Source organism: Larus michahellis, unplaced genomic scaffold (assembly GCF_964199755.1).
Source record: "Larus michahellis unplaced genomic scaffold, bLarMic1.1 SCAFFOLD_373, whole genome shotgun sequence".
Classification (NCBI taxonomy): domain Eukaryota; kingdom Metazoa; phylum Chordata; class Aves; order Charadriiformes; family Laridae; genus Larus; species Larus michahellis.
Genome location: NW_027436129.1, coordinates 1 through 23,742, shown reverse-complemented (window position 1 = coordinate 23,742; position 23,742 = coordinate 1). Strand labels below are relative to the sequence as shown.

The 23,742-nt window shown below is 66.7% G+C and overlaps 1 protein-coding gene across 1 annotated transcript; it reads left to right on the top strand.

The window, feature by feature from the left end:
- Positions 1–105: 105 nt before the first annotated feature.
- Positions 106–23,673, top strand: LOC141737065 (histone lysine demethylase PHF8-like; the record flags this gene model as incomplete). The annotated part of the gene is given in 17 exon segments (XM_074571678.1): positions 106–242; positions 2,147–2,232; positions 4,274–4,382; positions 6,992–7,152; positions 7,276–7,417; positions 8,878–9,064; positions 11,934–12,096; positions 12,206–12,293; positions 14,796–14,901; positions 16,111–16,203; positions 18,119–18,208; positions 19,700–19,888; positions 19,991–20,076; positions 21,103–21,254; positions 21,701–21,786; positions 23,561–23,585; positions 23,588–23,673. Coding segments are annotated over 17 exon segments (1,947 nt in total), but the record flags the coding sequence as incomplete, so codon positions are not given.
- Between the last annotated feature and the right edge of the window lie 69 nt (positions 23,674–23,742).

Here is a 23,742-nt window from a genome sequence, read left to right as displayed (position 1 = left end):
GTGGGCTATAGGGATCTATAGGGCAGCGGGGCGGATGTGTGGGGCTGGGGGAGGGGGTTGGGGGGGTCTGTAGGGGGTCTATAGGGGCAAAGGGGCGGAGGGGTGTCCCTATAGGGGGTGCCCTATAGCGGGGGGGGGGCGGCCATGGCCTCGGTGCCCGTGTACTGCCTGTGCCGCCTGCCCTACGACGTCACCCGCTTCATGATCGAGTGCGACGGCTGCCAGGACTGGTTCCATGGCAGGTGGGCCACTGGGAGGGACTGGGAGGGACTGGGAGGAGTGGGGGGGGCCCTGGGAGGCACTGGGAGGAGCGTGGGGGGCACTGGAAGGGGACTGGGGGGCACTGGGAGGAGGGTGAGGGGCACTGGGGGGCACTGGGAGGAGGGTGAGGGGCACTGGGGGGCACTGGGAGGAGTATGGGGGGCACTGGGGGGCACTGGAAGAGGACTCGGAGGAGTGTGGGGGGCACTGGGGGGCACTGGAAGGGCACTGGGGGGCACTGGGAGGAGCGTGAGGGACACTGGGGGGCACTGGGAGGAGGGTGAGTGGCACTGGAAGGGCACTGGGGGGCACTGGGAGGAGAATGGGGGGCACTGGGAGGAGGGTGAGGGGCACTGGAAGGGGACTGGGGGGCACTGGGAGGAGTATGGGGGACACTGGGGGGCGCTGGGAGGAGGGTGAGGGGCACTGGAAGGGCACTGGGGGGCACTGGGAGGAGAATGGGGGGCACTGGAAGAGGACTCGGAGGAGTGTGGGGGGCACTGGGGGGCACTGGAAGGGCACTGGGGGGCACTGGGAGGAGAATGGGGGGCACTGGAAGAGGACTTGGAGGAGTGTGGGGGGCACTGGGGGGCACTGGAAGGGGACTGGGAGGCACTGGGAGGAGCATGAGGGGCACTGGGAGGAGGGTGAGGGGCACTGGAAGGGGACTGGGGGGCACTGGGAGGAGTATGGGGGACACTGGGGGGCACTGGGAGGAGGGTGAGGGGCACTGGAAGGGCACTGGGGGGCACTGGGAGGAGTGTGGGGGCACTGGGGGGCACTGGGAGGAGGGTGAGGGGCACTGGAAGGGCACTGGGGGGCACTGGGAGGAGTCTGGGGGGCACTGGAAGAGGACTCGGAGGAGTGTGGGGGGCACTGGGGGGCACTGGAAGGGGACTGGGGGGCACTGGGAGGAGCGTGAGGGGCACTGGGGGGCACTGGGAGGAGTATGGGGGGCACTGGGAGGCACTGGAAGAGGACTCAGAGGAGTGTGGGGGGCACTGGGAGGAGTGTGGGGGTCACTGGGAGGCACTGGAAGGGCACTGGGAGGAGCGTGGGGGGCATTGGGAGGCACTGGGAGGAGCGTGGGGGGCACTGGAAGGGGACTGGGAGGAGCGTGGGGGGCACTGGGAGGAGATTGGGAGGAGCGTGGGGGACATTGGGAGGGATTGAGAGGGGACTGGGGAGCACTGGGAGGAGTGTGGGGGGCACTGGGGGGCACTGGAAGGGGATTGGGGGGCACTGGGGGGCACTGGGAGGAGCGCGGGGGGCACTGGAAAGGGATTGGAGAGCACTGGGAGGGACTGGGAGGAGCATGGGGGGCACTGGAAGGGCGCTGGGGGGCACTGGGAGGAGCGTGGGGGACACTGGGGGACATTGAGAGGGGACTGGGGGCCACTGGGAGGGACGGAGGGGGCACGGGGAGGCTACTGGGATGGACTGGGAGGGCTTGAGGGGCGCGGGGCGGGACTGTTGGGCAGCTGGGGGGCTACTGGGAGGGACCGGGGGGCTACTGGGAGGGAGTAGGGGGGGACTGGAGGATGAGGAGGGGGGACTGGGGGGGCACTGGGAGAGACTGGGGATGGAGAAAGGAATGAGGAAGGGGGGCTGGGGGGCTACTGGGTGGGATTGGGAGGGACTGGGGGGGGGGCTACTGGGAGGGACTGGGGGGGGGCTACTGGGATGAACTGGGGAGGAGGTGGGGGGGGGGGGGAGGAGGGGCGACTGGGGGGCACTGGGAGTAACTGGGAGGTGCTTTTGGGATCTCCGTGCCGGGGGTTGTGGGGGCTGGGGCGTAACGGGGGTTACTGGGAGGGGAGGGCGGGGGGGTTACTGGGAGGGACTGGGAGGAACTGGGAGGAACTGGGCCTGGGGGTCCCCGCAGCTGCGTGGGGGTGGAGGAGGAGGCGGCGGCCGACATCGACCTCTACCACTGCCCCAAGTGCGAGGTGCTGCACGGCCCCTCCGTCAGTGAGTCCCCTATAGCGCTATACGGACCCCGGGGGGGGTGGGGGGGGTGGGGGGGGTGGGTGTCCCCCTATGGGGCCTTATAGGGCCAGGGCTGGGACCTATAGGGCCTTATGGGGCTGGGGCCTATAGGGCCCTCTAAGATCGAATCGGGGCTGTATGGGACCGGCGCTGGGCCATATAGGGGCCGGTCTTGGGGGGGGTGTCCCCTATGGGGCCCTATGGAACCGCCTCTGGGCCCTATAGGGCCTTATAGGAACGGGTCTGGGCCCTATAGGGCCATATAAGACAGAATTTGGGCCCGATAGGGCCGGGTCTGGGGCCCTATAGCGCCCTATAGAACTAGTTCTGGGCCTTATGGGGCCGTATAAGACGCCATGTGGGCCCTATAGGGTCGGGTCTGGTCTGGGGTCCCCCTATGGGGCCCTATAGGACCAGATCTGGGCCGTATAGGGCCATGTAAGACCCAATCTGGGCCCTATAGGGCTGGGTCTGGGGCCTATGGGGCTCTATAGGACCAGATGTGGGCCATATAGAGCCGGGTCTGGGCTGGTGTTCCCTATAGGGCCATGTAAGACCCAATCTGGGCCCTATAGGGCCGGGTCTGGGGCCTATGGGACTCCATAGGACCAGATCTGGGCCATATAGAGCCGGGTCTGGGCTGGCGTCCCCCTATGGGACCAGGTGTGTGCCCTATAGGGCCGGGTCTGGGGCCCTATAGCGTCCTATAGAACCAGTTCTGGGCCTTATGGGGCCCTATAAGACCCAATGTGGGCCCTATAGAGTCGGGTCTGGTCTGGTGTCCCCCTATAGGGCTGGGTTTGGAGCCTATGGGGCCATATAGAACCAGATGCGGGCCATATAGAGCTGGGGCTGGGGTCGTGTGCCCTATAGGGCCGGGTCTGGGCCCTATAGGGCCCTATAGAACCAGATCTGGGCTCTATAGGGCCATGTAAGACCCAATCTGGGCCCTATAGGGCCGGGTCTGGGCTGGTGTCCCCCTATGGGGCCAGGTCTGGGGCCCTATAGCACCCTATAGAACCTGTTCTGGGCCTTATGGGGCCATATAAGACCCAATGTGGGCCCTATAGAGTCGGGTCTGGTCTGGTGTCCCCCTATGGGGCCCTATAGGGCCGGGTTTGGAGCCTGTGGGGCCCTATAGGACCAGATCTGGGCCATATAGGGCTGAGTCTGGGCTGGTGTTCCCTATAGGGCCGGGTCTGGGCCCTATAGCGCCCTGTAGAACCAGGTCTGGGTTCTATAGGGCCATGTAAGACCTTATTTGGGCCCTATAGGGCCAGGTGTGAGGCCTATGGGGCCCTATAGGACCAGATCTGGGCCATATAGGTGTGGGTCTTGGCTGGTGTCCCCCTATAGGGCCAGGTTTGGGCCCTATAGGGCCATATAACACTGAATCTGGGCTATATAGGACCAGCTCTGGGCCATATAGGGCTATATACGACAAATCCAGGCCCTATAGGACTGAGTCTGGGCCATATAGGGCCCGGTCTGGGGTGGCGTCCCCTATGGGACCGGGTCTGGGCCCTATAGGGGTGGGCCTGGGTTGGTGTTCCCTATAGGGCCCTATAGAATTGCGTCTGGGTCCTGTGGAACCAGATCTGGGCCCTATAGAACCGGGGTTGGGCCCTATAGAACCGGGTCTGTGCCTTATAGGACCCTATGGGGCCGGGGACATATGGGGTGGGGGGGGGTGTCTGCCTGGGCTGGTTTCCCCCTATGGGGATGTATGGGGCCGGCTCTGGGTCTTATAGGGCTATATAGGGCTGGGGATGTATGGGAGGGAGACTTATGGGGCTGGGACCCCCATCCCGGGCCATATAGGGCCAGGTCCATATGGGACTGGGGCCCGGTTCCCCTATAGGGGCCCGGCCCCGCGTGGAAGCGGGGCTGGTTCCCCCCATCCCAGTTCATATGGGGCCATATGGGCCCAGCCCCGTATGGAAGCGGGGCTGGTTCCCCCCATCCCAGTCCCTCTGGGGCCGGCTGGCGATGGGGGGCCCTATGGATCTATACGTGCCCGCAGTGAAGCGCCGCCGGGGGCCCCCGAAGCCGGCGGAGGTGGAGCCGGGCCGCCCAGTCCGCACCGGTACCGCCCAGTTCATCCGCGAGCTGCAAGGCCGGACCTTCCCCAGGTGAGAGGGACCTATAGAATCCCTATAGAGGGCCCGCTATAGGGGCCCGCCGGGAACTCTCGTAATTCGTCTCCCGCCGTTAGGGCGGGGCGGTCTAACGAGTTTAGGGCCGGGACGTATAGAGGGGAGGCCCTGAGCCCTCGGGGGGCGGGGTGTCTCCCCGCCCTATAGGCTCTATAGGGTCTCTATAGGGGGTCTATGGGGTCTCTATAGGATCTATGGGGTCTCTATAGAGTCTATAGGGGTGCTATAGGGCCTGAGGGGGGCCTATAGGTGCCATATGGTGGGCGGTTACAGTCCTTTACGGCCGTATAGGAACTGTACGCTGTCGCGGAGCGCTATAGGGAGCGTATAGGGGTCTATAACATATCTATAGGGGCCCTATAGGGCTCGCCGGAGGGCCCTATAGGGGCTGTACGGCCTATGAGAGGGCTGCAGGGCCCCGGAGAAGCCCTATAGGGGCTGTACAGCCTCTCGGGGCGCTATAGGGGCTGCCCGAGCCATAGGAACCCCGCGAAGCCCCTATAGGATCTATAGGGGGGCCGCCATGGGACCTTCCCAGAACCAACAGAGGAAGAGGAGCTCCCTGACCGTCTCCAGCTGGTCCCCAAGGCCGTTATGGGATCTATAGGGGCTGCTTTAGGCCCTATAGGGACCCCGTAGGACCCCCATTCCCCATCAGACCCCTATAGGGACCCCTTATGGGATCTATAGGTGCCACGTTCCCCACAAAGGCGCCGTAGAACCCCTCCAAAGCCATTGCAGGTCCTCCAGGAGCTCCACAGCCTTCTCCAAGTGTTCTCCAAAGCTGTTGTAGGATCTGTAGGGGCTGCTTTAGGCCCTATAGGGACCCCGTAGGACCCCCATCCCCCCTCAGACCCCTATAGGGACCCCTTATGGGATCTAGAGGTGCCATGTTCCCTACAAAGCCACCATAGAAACCCTCCAAAGCCATCGCAGGTCCTCCAGGAGCTCCATGACCATCTCCAGATGTTCTGCAAAGCCCTTTTAAGATGTATAAGGGCTGCTTTAGGCCCTGTAGGGACCCTGTAGGACCCCCATCCCCCCTCAGAGCCCTATAGGGACCCCTTATGGGATCTAGAGGTGCCACGTTCCCCACGAAGCCATCATAGAACCCTTCCAAAGCCATTGCAGGTCCTCTGGGAGCTCCACGAGCACCTCCAGATGTTCTCCAGAGCCCTTTTAGGCTCTATAGGGGCCGCTTTAGGCCCTATAAGGACCCCGTAGGACCCCTATAGGGACCCCTTATGGGATCTATAGGTGCCACGTTCCCCATGAAGCCACCATAGAACTCCTCCAAAGCCATTGCAGGTCCTCCAGGAGCTCCACAACCTTCTCCAAGTGTTCTTCAAAGCTGTTGTAGGATCTGTAGGGGCTGCTCTAGGCCCTATAGGGACCCCGTAGGACCCCCATCCCCCCTCAGAGCCCTATAGGGACCCCTTATGGGATCTAGAGGTGCCACGTTCCCCACGAAGCCATTATAGAACCCTTCCAAAGCCATTGCAGGTCCTCTGGGAGCTCCACGAGCACCTCCAGATGTTCTCCAGAGCCCTTTTAGGCTCTATAGGGGCCGCTTTAGGCCCTATAAGGACCCCGTAGGACCCCTATAGGGACCCCTTATGGGATCTATAGGTGCCACGTTCCCCATGAAGCCACCATAGAACTCCTCCAAAGCCATTGCAGGTCCTCCAGGAGCTCCACAACCTTCTCCAAGTGTTCTTCAAAGCTGTTGTAGGATCTGTAGGGGCTGCTCTAGGCCCTATAGGGACCCCGTAGGACCCCCATCCCCCCTCAGACCCCTATAGGAACCCCTTATGGGATCTAGAGGTGCCACGTTCCCCACGAAGCCACCATAGAACCCGTCCAAAGCCATTGCAGGTCCTCTGGGAGCTCCACGAGCACCTCCAGATGTTCTCCAGAGCCCTTGTAGGCTCTATAGGGGCCGCTTTAGGCCCTATAAGGACCCCGTAGGACCCCTATAGAGACCTCTTATGGGATCTATGGGTGCCACGTTCCCCACGAAGCCACCATAGAACTCCTCCAAAGCCATTGCAGGTCCTCCAGGAGCTCCACAACCTTCTCCAAGTGTTCTCCAAAGCTGTTGTAGGATCTGTAGGGGCTGCTTTAGGCCCTATAGGGACCCCGTAGGACCCCCATCTCCCCTCAGACCCCTATAGGGACCTCTTATGGGATCTATAGGTGCCACATTCCCCATGAAGCCACCATAGAACCCCTCCAAAGCCATTGCAAGTCCTCCGGGAGCTCCACGACCATCTCCAGATGTTCTCCAGAGCCCTTGTAGGCTCTATAGGGGCCGCTTTAGGCCCTATAGGGACCCCATAGGACCCCCATTCCCTCTTCAGACCCCTATAGGGACCCCTTATGGGATCTATAGGTGCCACATTCCCCACGAAGCCGCCGTAGAACCCCTCCAAAGCCATCATAGGTCCTCCAGGAGCTCCACGACCGTCTCCAGCTGTTCTCCAAAGCCCAAGGGGTTGGGTCCCTTGGAGGGGGGGGGGGGGGGGTGGTGGGGTGGGATCTATAGGCTCTCTCTATATGTGCCATGTCCCCCCCCCCCCCCCCAGCGCCGACGAGGTGCTGCTGCGCCCCAGCGGGGCCCAGCTGACGGTGGAGTACCTGGAGGAGAAGACCTTCAGCGTCCCCATCTTGGTGGCCCGCAAAGAAGGCTTGGGCATGACGTTACCCCCCGCCACCTTCACCCCCCGGGACGTGGAGCATTACGTGGGTGAGCGGAAAGTGGGGGGGGATACGAGGCGGGGGGGGGACGGGGGGACGACACCCCTATAGGGGCTTGGGGGGGGGTCGCCTTGACCGTTCTATAGGGGACCGTGGGGTGGGGGCCGTCCAGGGGCCGAGAAGGTGATCGACGTCATCGACGTGGGGCGCCAAGCCGACTGCCGCATGAGGCTGGGGGACTTCGTGGCCTACCTGGGGGGAGCCCGCCGCGACCGCGTCCTCAACGTCATCAGCCTGGAGTTCTCCGACACCCGGTGGGTGACGCCTCCCAGTAGCTCCCAGTATGGCCCAGTTCACCCCCCAACCCCCGTCGCCTCCCTGCGACCTCCTCGGCATCACCGGGGACAGCCCCTGGTGGCCTCCCGTGGGACATCCCTGGTCTCCCCCCACTCTGGGACCCCCCAAGGACCAGTGTCACCCCCCACAGTGGGTCCTGTGTCCCCAGTGACCCTCCCAGTAGCTCCCAGTATGGCCCAGTTCACCCCCACCCCCGTCGCCTCCCTGCGACCTCCTCAGCATCACCGGGGACAGCCCTGGTGTCCTCCCGTGGGACATCCCTGGTGTCCCCCCACTCTGGGACCCCCAAGGACCAGTGTCACCCCCCCAGGGGGCCCTGTGTCCACAGCGAGCCTCCCAGTAACCCCCCAGTATGGCCCAGTAACCTCCCAGTATAGCCCAGTTACCCCCAGTATGTCCCACTACCCCCGTTCCTCCCTGCATCTCCCACTTCCCCCAAACCCAGGGTCTCCCTGGGGGGGTTCCCCCACCCCACGGGGGGTCTCCCACCCCCGTAACCCCCCCTTACCCCCCCCCAGCCCCAATATCCCCCCCAGGGCCCCCCCAAATCCGCCTCCTCCCCCCAATTTTCCCCCTCCCCACCTCCCTCTTCTCCATCCCTCACCCCAGCTCCCGCCTCCCCCAAACCTTGGGGGGTCCCCCCACCCCACCCGGGGGGTCCCCCACCCCCATAACCCCCCCTTAACCCCCCCCCAGCCCCAATATCCCCCCCAGGGCCCCCCCAAATCCGCCTCCTCCCCCCAATTTTCCCCCTCCCCGCCTCCCTCTTCTCCATCCCTCGCCCCGTCTCCCGCCTCCCCCAAACCTTGGGGGGTCCCCCCACCCCCGTAACCCCCCCATAACCCTCCCCCAGCCCCAATATCCCCCCAGGGGAACCCCCCCCAGCCCCATTATCCCCCCAGGACCCCCCCAAATCCGCCTCCTCCCCCCAATTTTCCCCCTCCCCACCTCCCTCTTCTCCATCCCTCGCCCCAGCTCCCGCCTCCCCCAAACCTTGGGGGGTCCCCCCACCCCACCCGGGGGGTCCCCCACCCCCATAACCCCCCCTTAACCCCCCCAGCCCCAATATCCCCCCCAGGGCCCCCCCAAATCCGCCTCCTCCCCCCAATTTTCCCCCTCCCCACCTCCCTCTTCTCCTTCCCTTGGCCCAGGTCCCACTTGCCCCAAACTTGGGGGGTCCCCCCACCCCACGGGGGGGGGTCCCCCACCCCCATAACCCCCCCTTAACCCCCCCCAGCCCCAATATCCCCCCCAGGACCCCCCCAAATCCGCCTCCTCCCCCCAATTTTCCCCCTCCCCGCCTCCCTCTTCTCCATCCCTCGCCCCGTCTCCCGCCTCCCCCAAACCTGGGGGATCCCCCCACCCCACGGGGGGGGTCCCCCACCCCCATAACCCCCCCTTACCCACCCCCCCGCAGCCTCTCCAACCTGGTGGAGACGCCGCGGATCGTGCGGAAGCTGTCGTGGGTGGAAAACCTGTGGCCGGGGGAGTCGGCGTGCGAGCGCCCCTCGGTGCAGAAGTATTGTCTGATGGGGGCCCGCGACAGCTACACCGACTTCCACATCGACTTCGGGGGCACCTCCGTCTGGTACCACGTCCTCAGGGTACGACGGGGGGGGATTTGGGGGGGCTATGGGGTGGCTAGAGGGGGTTTAGGGGGGGATTTGGGGGGGCTGCGGGGTGTCTTGAGGGGATCTAAGGTGAGTTTAGGGGGGATTTGGGGGGCTATGGGGTGGCTAGAGGGGGTATAGGGGGGATTTGGGAGGCTATGGGGCGGCTAGAGAGGATCTAAAGTGCGTTTAGGGGGGATTTGGGGGGTCTGGAGGGGTTGTGGGGTGGGTTTAGGGGGGATTTGGGGGGCCTGTGGAGCAGCTAGAGAGGATCTAAGGTGAGTTTAGGGGGGATTTAGGGGGCTATGGGGTGGCTAGAGGGGGTTTGGGGGGATTTGGGGGGGCTGCGGGGTGTCTTGAGGGGATCTAAGGTGAGTTTAGGGGGGATTTGGGGGGCTATGGGGTGGCTAGAGGGGGTTTAGGGGGGATTTGGGAGGCTATGGGGCGGCTAGAGAGGATCTAAGGTGCGTTTAGGGGGGATTTGGGGGGTCTGGAGGGGTTGTGGCGTGGGTTTAGGGGGGATTTGGGGAGCCTGTGGAGCAGCTAGAGAGGATCTAAGGTGAGTTTAGGGGGGATTTGGGGGGCTATGGGGAGGCTAAAGGGGTTTGGGGGGGGATTTGGGGGGGCTATGGGGCGGCTAGAGAGGATCTAAGGTGGGTTTAGGGGGGATTTGGGGGGGCTATGGGGTGGCTAGAGGGGGTTTGGGGGGATTTGGGGGGGCTGCGGGGTGTCTTGAGGGGATCTAAGGTGAGTTTAGGGGGGATTTGGGGGGCTATGGGGTGGCTAAAGGGGGTATAGGGGGATTTGGGGGGGCTATGGGGCGGCTAGAGAGGATCTAAGGTGCGTTTAGGGGGGATTTGGGGGGTCTGGAGGGGTTGTGGGGTGGGTTTAGGGGGGATTTGGGGGGCCTGTGGAGCAGCTAGAGAGGATCTAAGGTGAGTTTAGGGGGGATTTAGGGGGCTATGGGGAGGCTAAAGGGGGTTGGGGGGGATTTGGGGGGGCTATGGGGCGGCTAGAGAGGATCTAAGGTGGGTTTAGGGGGGATTTGGGGGTCTATGGGGTGGCTAGAGGGGGTTTGGGGGGATTTGGGGGGGCTGCGGGGTGTCTCGAGGGGATTTAAGGTGAGTTTAGGGGGGATTTTGGGGGCTATGGGGTGGCTAAAGGGGGTTTGCGGGGGATTTGGGGGGGCTATGGGGCAGATAGGATCTAAGGTGGGTTTAGGGGGAATTTGGGGGGCCTGTGGAGCAGCTAGAGAGGATCTAAGGTGAGTTTAGGGGGGATTTGGGGGGCTATGGGGAGGCTAAAGGGGGTTGGGGGGGATTTGGGGGGGCTATGGGGCGGCTAGAGAGGATCTAAGGTGGGTTTAGGGGGGATTTGGGGGGCTATGGGGTGGCTAGAGGGGGTTTGGGGGGATTTGGGGGGGCTGCGGGGTGTCTTGAGGGGATCTAAGGTGAGTTTAGGGGGGATTTGGGGGGCTATGGGGTGGCTAAAGGGGGTTTGCGGGGGATTTGGGGGGGCTATGGGGCGGCTAGAGAGGATCTAAGGTGGGTTTAGGGGGGATTTGGGGGGCTATGGGGTGGCTAGAGGGGGTTTGGGGGGATTTTGGGGGGCTGCGGGGTGTCTTGAGGGGATATAAGGTGAGTTTGGGGGGGATTTGGGGGGCTATGGGGTGGCTAGAGGGGGTTTGGGGGGGCTATGGGGGGCTATGGGGTGGCTAGAGGGGGTTTGGGGGGGCTATGGGGTGGCTAGAGGGGGTTTAGGGGGGATTTGGGGGCCTATGGGGTGGCTAGAGGGGTTTTAGGGGGGATTTGGGGGGGCTGTGGAGCAGCTAGAGAGGATCTAAGGTGGGTTTAGGGGGAATTTGGGGGGCTATGGGGTGGCTAGAGGGGGTTTGGGGGGGCTATGGGGCGGTTAGAGAGGATCTAAGGTGAATTTAGGGGGGTTTGGGGGGCTATGGGGAGGCTAAAGGGGGTTTGGGATTTGGGGGGGCTATGGGGCAGATAGGATCTAAGGTGAGTTTAGGGGGGATTTGGGGGCTATGGGGAGGCTAGAGGGGGTTTGGGGGATTTGGGGTCTGTGGGGTGCTTAGGGTGTCTATGGGGTGGGTTGAGGGGGAGTTGGGGGTCTGTGGGGTGCTTAGAGTGTCTATGGGGTGGGTCGAGGGGGGACTTGGGGGTCTATGGGGTGGGTTGAGGGGGGAGATGGGGGTCTGTGGGGTGCCTGGAGTGTCTATGGGGTGGGTCGAGGGGGGACTTGGGGGTCTATGAGATGGGTTGAGGGAGGACTTGGGGTCTGTGGGGGTGCCTGGAGTGTCTATGGGGTGGGTTGAGGGGGAGTTGTGGGTCTATGGGGTGGGTTGAGGGGGAGATGGGGGTCTGTGGGGTGCTTAGAGTGTCTATGGGGTGGGTCGAGGGGGGACTTGGGGGTCTATGGGGTGGGTTGAGGGAGGACTTGGGGGTCTGTGGGGTGCCTGGAGTGTCTATGGGGTGGGTTGAGGGGGAGTTGGGGGTCTGTGGGGTGGGTCGAGGCGAGAGTTGGGGGTCTGGGTGGTGCTTAGAGTGCCTATGGGGTGGGTTAGGGGGGGAGTTGTGGGTCTGTGGGGTGGGTTAAGGGGCCCTTGGGGGGGCTATAGGGCTCACTTAGGGGTCACCTATGGGTCCCCACCCCCCCCCCCCCCCCCCGGCGTGGTGGGACGATGCCGCCGCTTCCCCCACCCCTTTGGGCGCCTCTTCCCCGGTTTCGAAGCTGGGGGTGGGGGGGGGGGGGGGTGCGTTACCACCCACCTCCGTGGGCTTTTGGGGCTGGCCCCACGCCCCCTGCCCCACGGCTGCCGCCCCCCCCCCCCCCCCAATCCCCGGGGCAGGGGGAGAAGATCTTTTACCTGGTGCGACCCACGGCGGCCAACCTGGCCCTGTTCGAGGCCTGGAGCAGCTCCCGCAACCAGGCCGAGCTCTTCTTCGGCGACCAAGTCGACCGCTGCTACCGCTGCCCCCTCCGCCAGGGCCAGACCCTCTTCATCCCCACCGGTAACTTGGGGGGTGGGGAACACCCCAAAAAAAAAAAAAAAACCCCTTGTTTTCAATCCCCTGCCCCACATATTTGCGCTTCTTCCCCCCCACAACGCGCGTGGGGCAGGTTGGATCCACGCCGTGCTGACCCCCGTCGACTGCTTGGCTTTCGGGGGCAACTTCTTGCACAGTCTCAACATCGACATGCAGCTCAAGTGGGTGGTTTTTTTGGGGTTGGGGTTTTTTTTTTGGGGGGGGGGGGGGTTGGGGGGCTGGGAGGGTTTGGGGGAGCTTCGGGGTGGGTTTGGGGGGCTGGGAGGGGGTTTGGGGGGAGCTTCGGGGTGGTTTTGGGGGGCTGGGAGGGGGTTTGGGGGGCTTCGGGGTGGGTTTGGGGGCTGGGAGGGGGTTTGGGGGGGCTTCGGGGCAGCATTGGGGGGGTTTGGGGGGCTTCGGGGTGGGTTTGGGGGGTGTTGGGGAGCTTTGGGGGGGCTTCGGGGTGGTTTTGGGGGGCTGGGAGGGGGTCTTGGGGGACTTCGGGGTGGTTTTGGGGGGCTTGGGAGGGGTTTTGGGGGGGAGCTTCGGGGGGTGTTGGGGGCTTTGGGGGGCTTCAGGGTGTTTTGGGGGCTGGGAGGGGGTTTGGGGGGGCTTCGGGGCAGCATTGGGGGGTTTGGGGGGCTTCAGGGTGGTTTTGGGGGGCTGGGAGGGGGTTTGGGGGGTCTTGGGGGGTTTGGGGGGGTTTTGAGGGTCTTGGGGGACTTCAGGGTGGTTTTGGGGGGCTGGGGAGGGGGTTTGGGGGAGCTTCGGGGTGGTTTTGGGGGGCTGGGAGGGGGTTTGGGGAGCTTCGGGGCAGCGTTGGGGGGTTTGGGGGCTTCGGGGTGGGTTTGGGGGTGTTGGGGAGCTTTGGGGGGGCTTCGGGGTGGTTTTGGGGGGCTGGGAGGGGGTCTTGGGGGACTTCGGGGTGGTTTTGGGGGGCTGGGAGGGGTTTTGGGGGAGCTTCGGGGGGTGTTGGGGGGCTTTGGGGGGGCTTCAGGGGTGTTTTGGGGGCTGGGAGGGGGTTTGGGGGGGCTTCGGGGCAGCATTGGGGGGGTTTGGGGGGCTTCAGGGTGGTTTTGGGGGGCTGGGAGGGGGTTTGGGGGGGTCTTGGGGGGTTTGGGGGGGTTTTGAGGGGTCTTGGGGGACTTCAGGGTGGTTTTGGGGGGCTGGGAGGGGGTTTGGGGGGCTCGGGGTGGTTTTGGGGGGCTGGGAGGGGGTTTGGGGGGAGCTTCGGGGGGTGTTGGGGGGCTTTGGGGGGCTTCAGGGTGTTTTGGGGGCTGGGAGGGGTTTGGGGGGGCTTCGGGGCAGCGTTGGGGGGGTTTGGGGGGGCTTCAGGGTGGTTTTGGGGGGCTGGGAGGGGTTTGGGGGGGTTTTGAGGGGTCTTGGGGGAGTTCAGGGTGGTTTTGGGGGGCTGGGAGGGGGTTTGGGGGGGCTTCGGGGCAGCGTTGGGGGGGTTTGGGGGAGCTTCGGGGTGGTTTTGGGGGGCTGGGAGGGGTTTGGGGGGGCTTCGGGGCAGCGTTGGGGGGGTTTGGGGGGCTTCGGGGTGGGTTTGGGGGGTGTTGGGGAGCTTTGGGGGGGCTTCGGGGTGGTTTTGGGGGGCTGGGAGGGGGTTTGGGGGGAGCTTCGGGGGGTGTTGGGGGGCTTTGGGGGGCTTCAGGGTGTTTTGGGGGCTGGGAGGGGGTTTGGGGGGGCTTCGGGGCAGCGTTGGGGGGGTTTGGGGGGCTTCGGGGTGGGTTTGGGGGTGTTGGGGAGCTTTGGGGGGGCTTCGGGGTGGTTTTGGGGGGCTGGGAGGGGGTCTTGGGGACTTCGGGGTGGTTTTGGGGGGCTGGGAGGGGGTTTGGGGGGAGCTTCGGGGGGTGTTGGGGGGCTTTGGGGGGGCTTCAGGTGTTTTGGGGGCTGGGAGGGGGTTTGGGGGGGCTTCGGGCAGCATTGGGGGGGTTTGGGGGCTTCAGGGTGGTTTTGGGGGGCTGGGAGGGGGTTTGGGGGAGCTTCGGGGTGGTTTTGGGGGCTGGGGAGGGGGTTTGGGGGGCTTCGGGGTGGGTTTGGGGGGTGTTGGGGAGCTTTGGGGGAGCTTCGGGGTGGTTTTGGGGGGCTGGGAGGGGGTTTGGGGGGCTTCGGGGTGGCTTTGGGGGGCTTGGGGGGCTGGGAGGGGGTTTTGGGGGGGTCTTGGGAGGGTCTCGGGGGAGGTTGGGGGGGTCTTGGGGGGGTCTCAGGGGGGGTTTGGGGGGGGCTGGCAGGTGTTTTTTTGGGGGGGGGGGCCTTCGAGTTGTTTTGGGGGGGGGGCCTCTGGGGGGTTTTGGGGGGCTGGGATGGAGTTTGGGGGGGGGGGGGGGCGGCTTCGGGGTCATTTTTTTGGGGGGGGGGTGTTGGGGGGCCGGGAGGGGGGGCTTAGGGGGTGGGGCTTTTTGGGGGGGCGGGGGGGCTTTTGGGGGGGGGGTTTGGGGGTGATTGGGGGGGGGGGTGGCGGGTTATTTTTGTGGGGGGGGGGGGTTTTGGCAGGGGGGGGGCCCCAAGGCCCCGGCGAGACGCAGCGGAACGTGGCGCCGTGGTGGGGCGGGGGTGGGTCTCGGCGGGGCGGGACGCCGTGGGGTGCCCCCCCAATGACCCCCCCCCCCCCCAAATTTGCCCCCCCCCCCCCCCCCAAAATTTACCCCCCCCCCCCCCCAAATTTGCCCCCCCCCCAGGGCGTACGAGCTGGAGAGGCGCCTCAGCACCGCCGACCTCTTCAAATTCCCCAATTTCGAGACCATCTGCTGGTACGTGGGGAGGCACCTCTGGACACCTTCCGAGGTGGGTCCCTGCCCCCAACTTGGGTGGGCACGGGGGGGGGGGGGGGGTAGGTGGGGGGGGGTGTATTTCAATCCCTCTTCTTGGCGGGGGGGGGGGGGGGGGGTCCTGGAGGTCCTCGGGGTCGGTTTTGGGGGTGCCGGGGAAGGGGAAAAGGGGGAGTCTTGGGGGCTGCTCGACCCCATCTCGGGGGGGGTTCTGGGGGGTTTTGGGGGTCCCGGGGGGGGGGGGGGGTCTTGGGGGTCCTCAACCTCTTTTTGGGGGGTTTTGGGGGTCCCGGGGGGGGTCTTGGGGGTCCTCAACCTCTTTTTGGGGGGTTTTGGGGGTCCCGGGGGCGTTCTGGGGGTCCTCAGCCCCATCTTGGGGGTGGTTCTGGGGGTCCCGGGGGGGTCTTGGGGGTCCCGAACCTCCTTTTGGGGGGGGGGTTGGGGGTCCCGTGGGGGTCTTGGGGGTCCTCAGCCCTATTTCGGGGTGGGGGGGGGGGTTGGGGGTCCCGGGGGGGGTCTGGGGGTCCTCAACCTCTTTTTTGGGGGGGTTTTGGGGGTCCCGGGGGGGTCTTGGGGGTCCTCAACCTCTTTTTGGGGGGGTTTGGGGGTCCCGTGGGGGTCTTGGGGGTCCTCAGCCCCATCTTGGGGGTGGTTCTGGGGGTCCCGAGGGGGGTTCTGGGGGTCCCGGGGGGGTCTTGGGGATCCTCAGTCCCATCTCGGGGGGTTCTGGGGGGGTCTTGGGGGTCCTCAGCCCCATCTCGGGGTGGGGGGGGGGAGGTTGGGGGTCCCGGAGGGGGTTCTGGGGGTCCTCAACCTCTTTTTGGGGGGGTTTTGGGGGTCCCGGGGGGGGGTCTTGGGAGTCCTCAGCCCCATCTTGGGGGTGGTTCTGGGGGTCCCGGGGGGTCTTGGGGGTCCCGAACCTCCTTTTGGGGGGGGGGTTGGGGGTCCCGGAGGGGTCTTGGGGGTCCTCAGTCCATCTCGGGGGGGTTCTGGGGGGTTTTGGGGGTCCCGGGGGGGGGGTCTTGGGGATCCTCAACTTCTTTTGGGGGGGGGGTTTGTTTGGGGGCCCCGGGAGGGTTCTGGGGGTCCCGAACCTCCTTTTGTGGGGGGTTTTGGGGGTCCCGGGGGGGGTTCCTGAGGGTCCCAGCCCCACATTTGGGGGTGGGGGGGCACCAAATTTTGGGGTCTCCCCCCTGACCCCCCCCCCCCCCCAAAAAAAAAAAAGTGGCTGCGGGAGAACCGCCGGCACCCGGCTGCTTACCTGCTCCACGGGGCCAAGGCGCTGACGGCCGCTTTCCGGGCTTGGACCCGCAAGGAGGTAACGGAAGGGGGGGGGGGCATTTTTGGGGTGCTGGGGGGGGGGCCGGGGGGGTCCCGTGGCGATTTGGGGGGGCTACTGGGGAATACTGGGGGGGCTACTGGGGGATTTGGGGGTGCTACGGGGGGGAATACCAGGGTGGGGTGGATGGGTGATGTCGGGATTTCGGGGGGGGGGGAAGGATTTTTGGGGGGGTCCTCACTTTTTGGGGGCCCCCACATTTTAGGGGGGGGCCCTGGGGGGGTCCCGTGGGGTTTTGTGGGGGCTACTGGGCGATACTGGGGGGCTACTGGGGGATTTGGAGGGGGATACCAGGGTGGGGTGGATGGGTGATGTCAGGATTTCGGGGGGGGGAAGGATTTTTGGGGGGGTCCTCACTTTTCTGGGGGCCCCCACATTTTAGGGGGGGCCCTGGGGGGGGTCCCGTGGGGTTTTGTGGGGGCTACTGGGCGATACTGGGGGGCTACTGGGGATTTGGGGGGGGATATCAGGGTGGGGTGGATGGGTGATGTCGGGATTTTGGGGGGGGGGAAGGATTTTTGGGGGGGCCCCATATTTTGGGGGGGGCTCCTGGGGGGGGTCCCGTGGGCATTTGGGGGGGGCTACTGGGCGATACTGGGGGGCTACTGGGCGATACTGGGGGGCTACGGGGGGAATACCAGGGTGGGGTGGATGGGTGATGTCGGGATTTCGGGGGGGGGGGGGAAGGATTTTTGGGGGGGTCCTCACTTTTCTGGGGGCCCCCACATTTTAGGGGGGGGCCCTGGGGGGTGTCCCGTGGGGTTTTGTGGGGGCTACTGGGCGATACTGGGGGCTACTGGGGGATTTGGGGGGGGATATCAGGGTGGGGTGGATGGGTGATGTCGGGATTTTGGGGGGGGGAAGGATTTTTGGGGGGGCCCCATATTTTGGGGGGGGGCTCCTGGGGGGGGGGTCCCGTGGGCATTTGGGGGGGCTACTGGGCGATACTGGGGGCTACTGGGCGATACTGGGGGGCTACGGGGGGAATACCAGGGTGGGGTGGATGGGTGATGTCGGGATTTCGGGGGGGGGGGGAAGGATTTTTGGGGGGGTCCTCACTTTTCTGGGGGCCCCCACATTTTAGGGGGGGGCCCTGGGGGGGGTCCCGTGGGGTTTTGTGGGGGCTACTGGGCGATACTGGGGGGGCTACTGGGGGCTTTGGGGGGGATACCAGGGTGGGGTGGATGGGTGATGTCGGGTTTTTGGGGGGGGGGGGGGGAAGGATTTTTGGGGGGGCCCCCATATTTTGGGGAGGGGGGGTCCGGGGGGGGTCCCGTGGGCATTTGGGGGGGGCTACTGGGCGATACTGGGGGGCTACTGGGCAATTTGGGGGGGCTACGGGGGGAATACCAGGGTGGGGTGGATGGGTGATGTCGGGATTTCGGGGGGGGGGGGGGGGAAGGATTTTTGGGGGGGTCCTCACTTTTTTGGGGCCCCCACATTTTAGGGGGGGGCCCTGGGGGGGGGTCCCGTGGGGTTTTGTGGGGGCTACTGGGCGATACTGGGGGGCTACTGGGGGATTTGGGGGGGATATCAGGGTGGGGTGGATGGGTGATGTCGGGATTTCGGAGGGGGGGGGAAGGATTTTTGGGGGGGCCCCCATATTTTGTGGGGGGGGCGGGTGTCCTGGGGGGGGTCCCGTGGGCATTTGGGGGGGGCTACTGGGCGATACTGGGGGGCTACTGGGCGATTTGGGGGGGGCTACCAGGATGGGGTGGATGGATGAAGCCAGGATTTTTACGGGGGGGGGGGGGGGGGGGGGAGGTATTTGGGGGGTCCCCACTTTTTTGGGGGGGGATCCCCCCCGATTCGGGGGGGCCCAGGTGAGGGGGGGAGGGGGTGTGTCTATGGGGGGGGTCCCCAAAATTTTAACACCCCCCCCAAAAAAATGTAGGTGCTGGGGGAGCACGAACACGAGATCCCCGAAACCGTCCGGCCCGGGCAGCTCATCAAGGAGCTGGCGAAGGAGATCCGGCTGGTGGAGGTGGGCGAACTGGGAGGCACTGGGAGGGGACTGGGAGGCACTGGGAGGGGGATTGGGGGCACTGGGAGGCACTGGGAGTTGCTGGGAGGGGCACTGGGAGGCACTGGGAGGGAACTGCGAGGCACTGGGAGTTACTGGGAGGGGGATTGGGGGAACTGAGGGGCACTGGGAGGCACTGGGAGTTACTGGGAGGGGGACTGGGAGGCACTGGGAGTTACTGGGAGGGGGTTGGGGGCACTGGGAGGCACTGGGAGTTACTGGGAGGGGGACTGGGAGGCACTGGGAGTTGCTGGGAGGGGGATTGGGGGAACTGGGAGGCACTGGGAGTTGCTGGGAGGGGGACTGGGGGAACTGGGAGTTGCTGGGAGGGGGATTGGGGAACTGGGAGGCACTGGGAGTTGCTGGGAGGGGGATTGGGGGAACTGGGAGGCACTGGGAGTTGCTGGGAGGGGGATTGGGGGAACTGGGAGGCACTGGGAGTTGCTGGGAGGGGGATTGGGGGAACTGGGAGGCACTGGGAGTTGCTGGGAGGGGGATTGGGGGAACTGGGAGGCACTGGGAGTTACTGGGAGGGGGACTGGGAGGCACTGGGTGTTACTGGGAGGGGATTGGGGGAACTGGGGGCACTGGGAGTTACTGGGAGGGGGATTGGGGGAACTGAGGGGCACTGGGAGTGGCACTGGGAGGTACTGGGAGTTACTGGGAGGGGACTGGGAGGCACCGGGAGTTACTGGGAGGGGGGTTGGGGGAACTGGGAGGCACTAGGAGTTACTGGGAGGGGGACTGGGAGGCACTGGGAGGGGGACTGGGGGCACTGGGAGGGGTGTGGGGGGCGCTGGAGGGGGATTGAGGAGGTTTTGGGGTTACTGGGAGGCACTGGGGGGGGCTGGGAGGGGGACTGGGGGAACTGGGAGGGACTGGGAGGGGACTGGGGGAACTGGGAGGGGTGTGGGGGGGCGCTGGAGGGGTATTGAGGAGGTTTTGGGGTTACTGGGCGGGGCTGAAGGGGGGACTGGGAGGCACTGGGAGTTACTGGGAGGGGGATTGGGGGAACTGGAGGCACTGGGAGTTACTGGGAGGGGGACTGGGAGGCACTGGGAGTTACTGGGAGGGGGATTGGGGGAACTGGGAGGCACTGGGAGTTACTGGGAGGGGGACTGGGAGGCACTGGGAGTTACTGGGAGGAGGATTGGGGGAACTGGGAGGCACTGGGAGTTACTGGGAGGGGGATTGGGGAACTGGGAGTTACTGGGAGGGCACTGGGAGGCACTGGGAGTTACTGGGAGGGGACTGGGGGCACTGGGAGGGGTGTGGGGGGGCGCTGGAGGGGTATTGAGGAGGTTTTGGGGTTACTGGGAGGCACTGGAGGGGACTGGGGGGCTACTGGGAGGAACTGGGAGTTACTTGGAGGCTCTGGGGGGGTGTCAGGAGGCTTTGGGGGGGAACTGGGAGGCACTGGGAGCCCCCGTTGACCCCCTTTCCCCCCCCCAGGAGCTCTTCCAGCAGAGTGCGGGGAAGTCGGGGGCTCCCTTCGGCCCCCCCGGGGGTCCCGCCCCCCCTCAAAGACCCCCCCCTCAAAAAGGGGGGGCCCCGCAAACCCCCTCCCCCCACCCCTCGCCCCCCCGACGACGGGGGGACCCCCAAACCCCCCCCGGCCCCCCCCAAGAGGAGGACGACGAGGTGAGGAGCGGTTTGGGGGGTGGGGGGGGTGGATTTGGGGGGGGGGGGACGACACACACAACACACGCCCCCCCCCGTAAATTTTGGGGTGACCCCCCCCAGGTTGACCCCCCCAGTTCCAGCCCCGAGGAGACGGACCCCGATTCCGAGGGGGACCCCCAAATTGTGCTGGCCAATGGCGGAGCTCGGTGAGGGGGGGTTTGGGGGGGGGTGGGGGGCACTTGGGGGGCACTTGGGGGGGGGGGGGTCCCAGAGGGGTTTTGGGGGGCTGGGCGGGGGGGTCGCAAAGGGATTTTGGGGGGCACTGGGAGGGTCGCAGGGGGGTTTTGGGGGGCTGGGGGGGGCGCTGGGGGGTCGTAGAGGGGTTTGGGGGGCACTGGGGGGGTCCCAGAGGGATTCTGGGGGGCTGGGGGGGCACTTGGGGGGCACTGGGGGGGTCGCAGAGGGGTTTTGGGAGGCTGGGGGGGGGTCGCAAAGGGATTTTGGGGGCACTGGGGGGTCCCAGAGGGGTTTAAGGTGCTGGGGGGGCACTGGGGGGGTCGCAGAGTGGTTTGGGGGGGGCACTTGGGGGGCACTGGGGAGGTCCCAGAGGGATTTTGGGGGGCTGGGGGGCACTTGGGGGGCACTGGGGGGGTCCCAGAGGGATTCTGGGGGCCTGGGGGGCACTTGGGGGGCACTGGGGGGGTCCCAGAGGGATTCTGGGGGCCTGGGGGGGGCACTTGGGGGGCACTGGGGGGGTCGCAGAGAGGTTTTGGGGGGCTGGGGGGGGGTCGCAAAGGATTTTGGGGGTACTTGGGGGGCACTGGGGGGGTCCCAGAGGGGTTTTAAGGTGCTGGGGGGGCACTGGGGGGGTCCCAGAGGGATTTTGGGGGGGGCACTTGGGGGGCACTGGGGAGGTCCCAGAGGGATTTTGGGGGGCTGGGGGGGCACTTGGGGGGCACTGGGGGGGTCGTAGAGGGATTCTGGGGGGCTGGGGGGCACTTGGGGGGCACTGGGGGGGTCCCAGAGGGTTTTTGGGGATCTGGGGGGGCACTGGGGGGGTCGTAGAGGGATTCTGGGGGGCTGGGGGGGCACTTGGGGGGCACTGGGGGGGTCCCAGAGGGTTTTTGGGGATCTGGGGGGGCACTGGGGGGGTCGCAGAGGGATTTTGGGGTCGGGGGGGGGGGGGGGGGAAGGGGGGTCCCCACTCACCACCACCTCCCCCCCCCCCCCAGGTCCCGCCGCAGTCGCCCGGGGGGGCATTGGGGGTCGCGCCCCCCCCCGTCCCCCCCCCGCTCCCCCCCCAGCCCCCCCCTGGACCTGGACTCCGAGGAGGATCTGCAGATCGACGAGAGCCCCCCCCGCCGCGGCCCCCGCCGCCTCCCCCGTGAGCTGGGACACCCCCCCCCCCCCCCCAAAACCCCCCCCCCCGCACCCCGACAGCCCCCCCCCCCGCTGCTGCCGGCCCCCCAAAATAGCCCCCCCCCCCATCACCCCCAAACTCCCCCCCATCCTCTTCTAACCCCCCCCCAAAGCCCCTCTTAACCCCCCCACAAAGGCCCCCCCCCCCAATCCCACTTTGGGGGGGGTCCCCCCATTTCCCTCCCCCCCCCCCCCATTTCCCCCCCCCAGGCTGCTCCCGGCCCCCCCCCTAAAATTAGGGACGCCCCCCCCCCATCACCCCCAAATCTCCCCCCGGCTCCTCTTTATCCCCTCTCAACCCCCCCCTACCCCCCCCCAAATCCCACTCTGGGGGGGGCTGGGGGTGTCCTCCCCCTCCCCCCTTGGTGGTGACCCCCCCCCCCCCTCAAATTTTTGCCCCCCCCCCCCCAGGGCTCCCCCGAAAACTGCCCCGCGCCAAACCCTGCTCCGACCCCAACCGGGTGCGGGAGCCGGGGGAGGTCGACTTTGACATCGAGGTACGGGGGGGGGGACACACTTGGGGGGGGCAACTCGGGGGGGGGGGGGTGTCCCAGAAGGGGTTTGGGGGGGGCTGGGGGGGGACTTGGGGGGGTCGCAGAGAGGTTTTTGGGGGGCCCCGGGGGGGTTTCCAGAGGGATTTTGTGGCGGTTCCAGAGGGATTTTGGGGGCTGGGGGGGGACGACTTGGGGGGGTACAACTCGGGGGGGGGGGCATCCCAGAAGGGGTTTGGGGGGGGCTGGGGGGGGACTTGGGGGGGTCGCAGAGAGGTTTTGGGGGGGCCCCGGGTTGGTTTCCAGAGGGATTTTGGGGGTTCCAGAGGGATTTTGGGGGGCCGGGGGGGGGACGACTTGGGGGGGGGACAACTCGGGGGGGGGGTCCCAGAAGGGGTTTGGGGGGGCTGGGGGGCGACTTGGGGGGGTCGCAGAGAGGTTTTGGGGGGGCCCCAGGGGGGTTTCCAGAGGGATTTTGGGGGGTTCCAGAGGGATTTTGGGGGCGGGGGGGGGGGGGGGACTTGGGGGGGGGCAACTCGGGGGGGGGGGGTGTCCCGGAAGGGGTTTGGGGGGGCTGGGGGGCGACTTGGGGGGGTCACAGAGAGGTTTTGGGGGGGCCCCGGGGGGGTTTCCAGAGGGATTTTGGGGGGGTTCCAGAGGGATTTTGGGGGGCCGGGGGGGGGGGGAGACTTGGGGGGGGCAACTCAGGGGGGGGGGTCCCAGAAGGGGTTTGGGGGGGCTGGGGGGGGACTTGGGGGGGTCGCAGAGAGGTTTTGGGGGGGCCCCGGGGGGGTTTCCAGAGGGATTGGGGGGGGGGACTTGGGGGGGGTCCAAAGGGGTTTTGGGGGGCTTGGGGGGGAACTTGGGGGGGTTTTGTGGGACTTGGGGGGGGGGGGCACTGGGGGGGGTCCAAAGGAGTTTTAGAGTGCTGGGGGGGGCACTGGGGGGGGTCTCGGAGGGGTTTGGGGGGGCCCTGGGGGGTTCCAGAGGGGTTTTGGGGGACCTGGGGGGGGACACTTTGGGGGGGTCCAAAGGGGTTTTGGGGAGCTGGGGGGGGCCCTGGGGGGTCGCAGAGGGGTTTTGGGGGGCTTCGGGGGGCTGGGGGGGGGACTTGGAGGGCACGGGGGGGGGTCACAGAGGGGTTTTGGGGGCTGGGGGGCCACTTGGGGGGGGTCCAAAGGGGTTGGCGGGGGGGGGGGGGGGCCCTGGGGGGCCGCAGAGGGGTTTGGGGGGGCTGGGGGGGGACTTGGGGGGCACGGGGGGGGTCACAGAGGGGTTTTAGGGGCTGGGGGGGGGCACTTGGGGGGGGGTCCAAAGGGTTTTGTGGGACTTGGGGGTGGGGGGGGCATTGGGGGGGGGTCCAAAGGGGTTTTGTGGGACTGGGGAGACACTGGGGGGGGGGGGGGGGTCCAAAGGGGTTTTGGGGGGGCTGGGGGGGGGGGCCCTGGGGGGGGTCCCAGAGGGGTTTTGAGGGGGCCCCTGGGGGGGGGGTCCAAAGGGGTTTTGGGGGGCTGGGGGGGGACTTGGGGGGGTCCAGAGGGCTTTTGGAGGGCTGGGGGGGGGGGGGGGGGGCACTTTGGGGGGGGGGGGGAGTCCAAAGGGGTTTCGGGGGGGCACTGGGGGGCGTCTAAAGGGGTTTCGCGGGGGGGGACGACAGTGGGGTTTTGGGGCGCGCGGGGGCTTTTGGCGGGTGCTGGGGGGGGGTGGATGCAGATATATTTTGGGGTGCGGGGGGGGGGGGATGGTTTGGGGGTTAACCCCCCCCCCGTGCCCCCCCCAGGAGGATTACACGACGGAGGAAGAGGAGGGGGGGCCGGGGGGAGCGCGGCCGGCATCCTGGACCTGCTGAAGGCCAGCCGGCAAGTGGGGGGCTCCGAGTACCCCCCAGCTCAGGTGGGGGGGGGCGCTTTTGGGGGGGGGGGGGGGGGGTTCGGGGGGGGGCCCTGAGGTTTTGGGGACGGG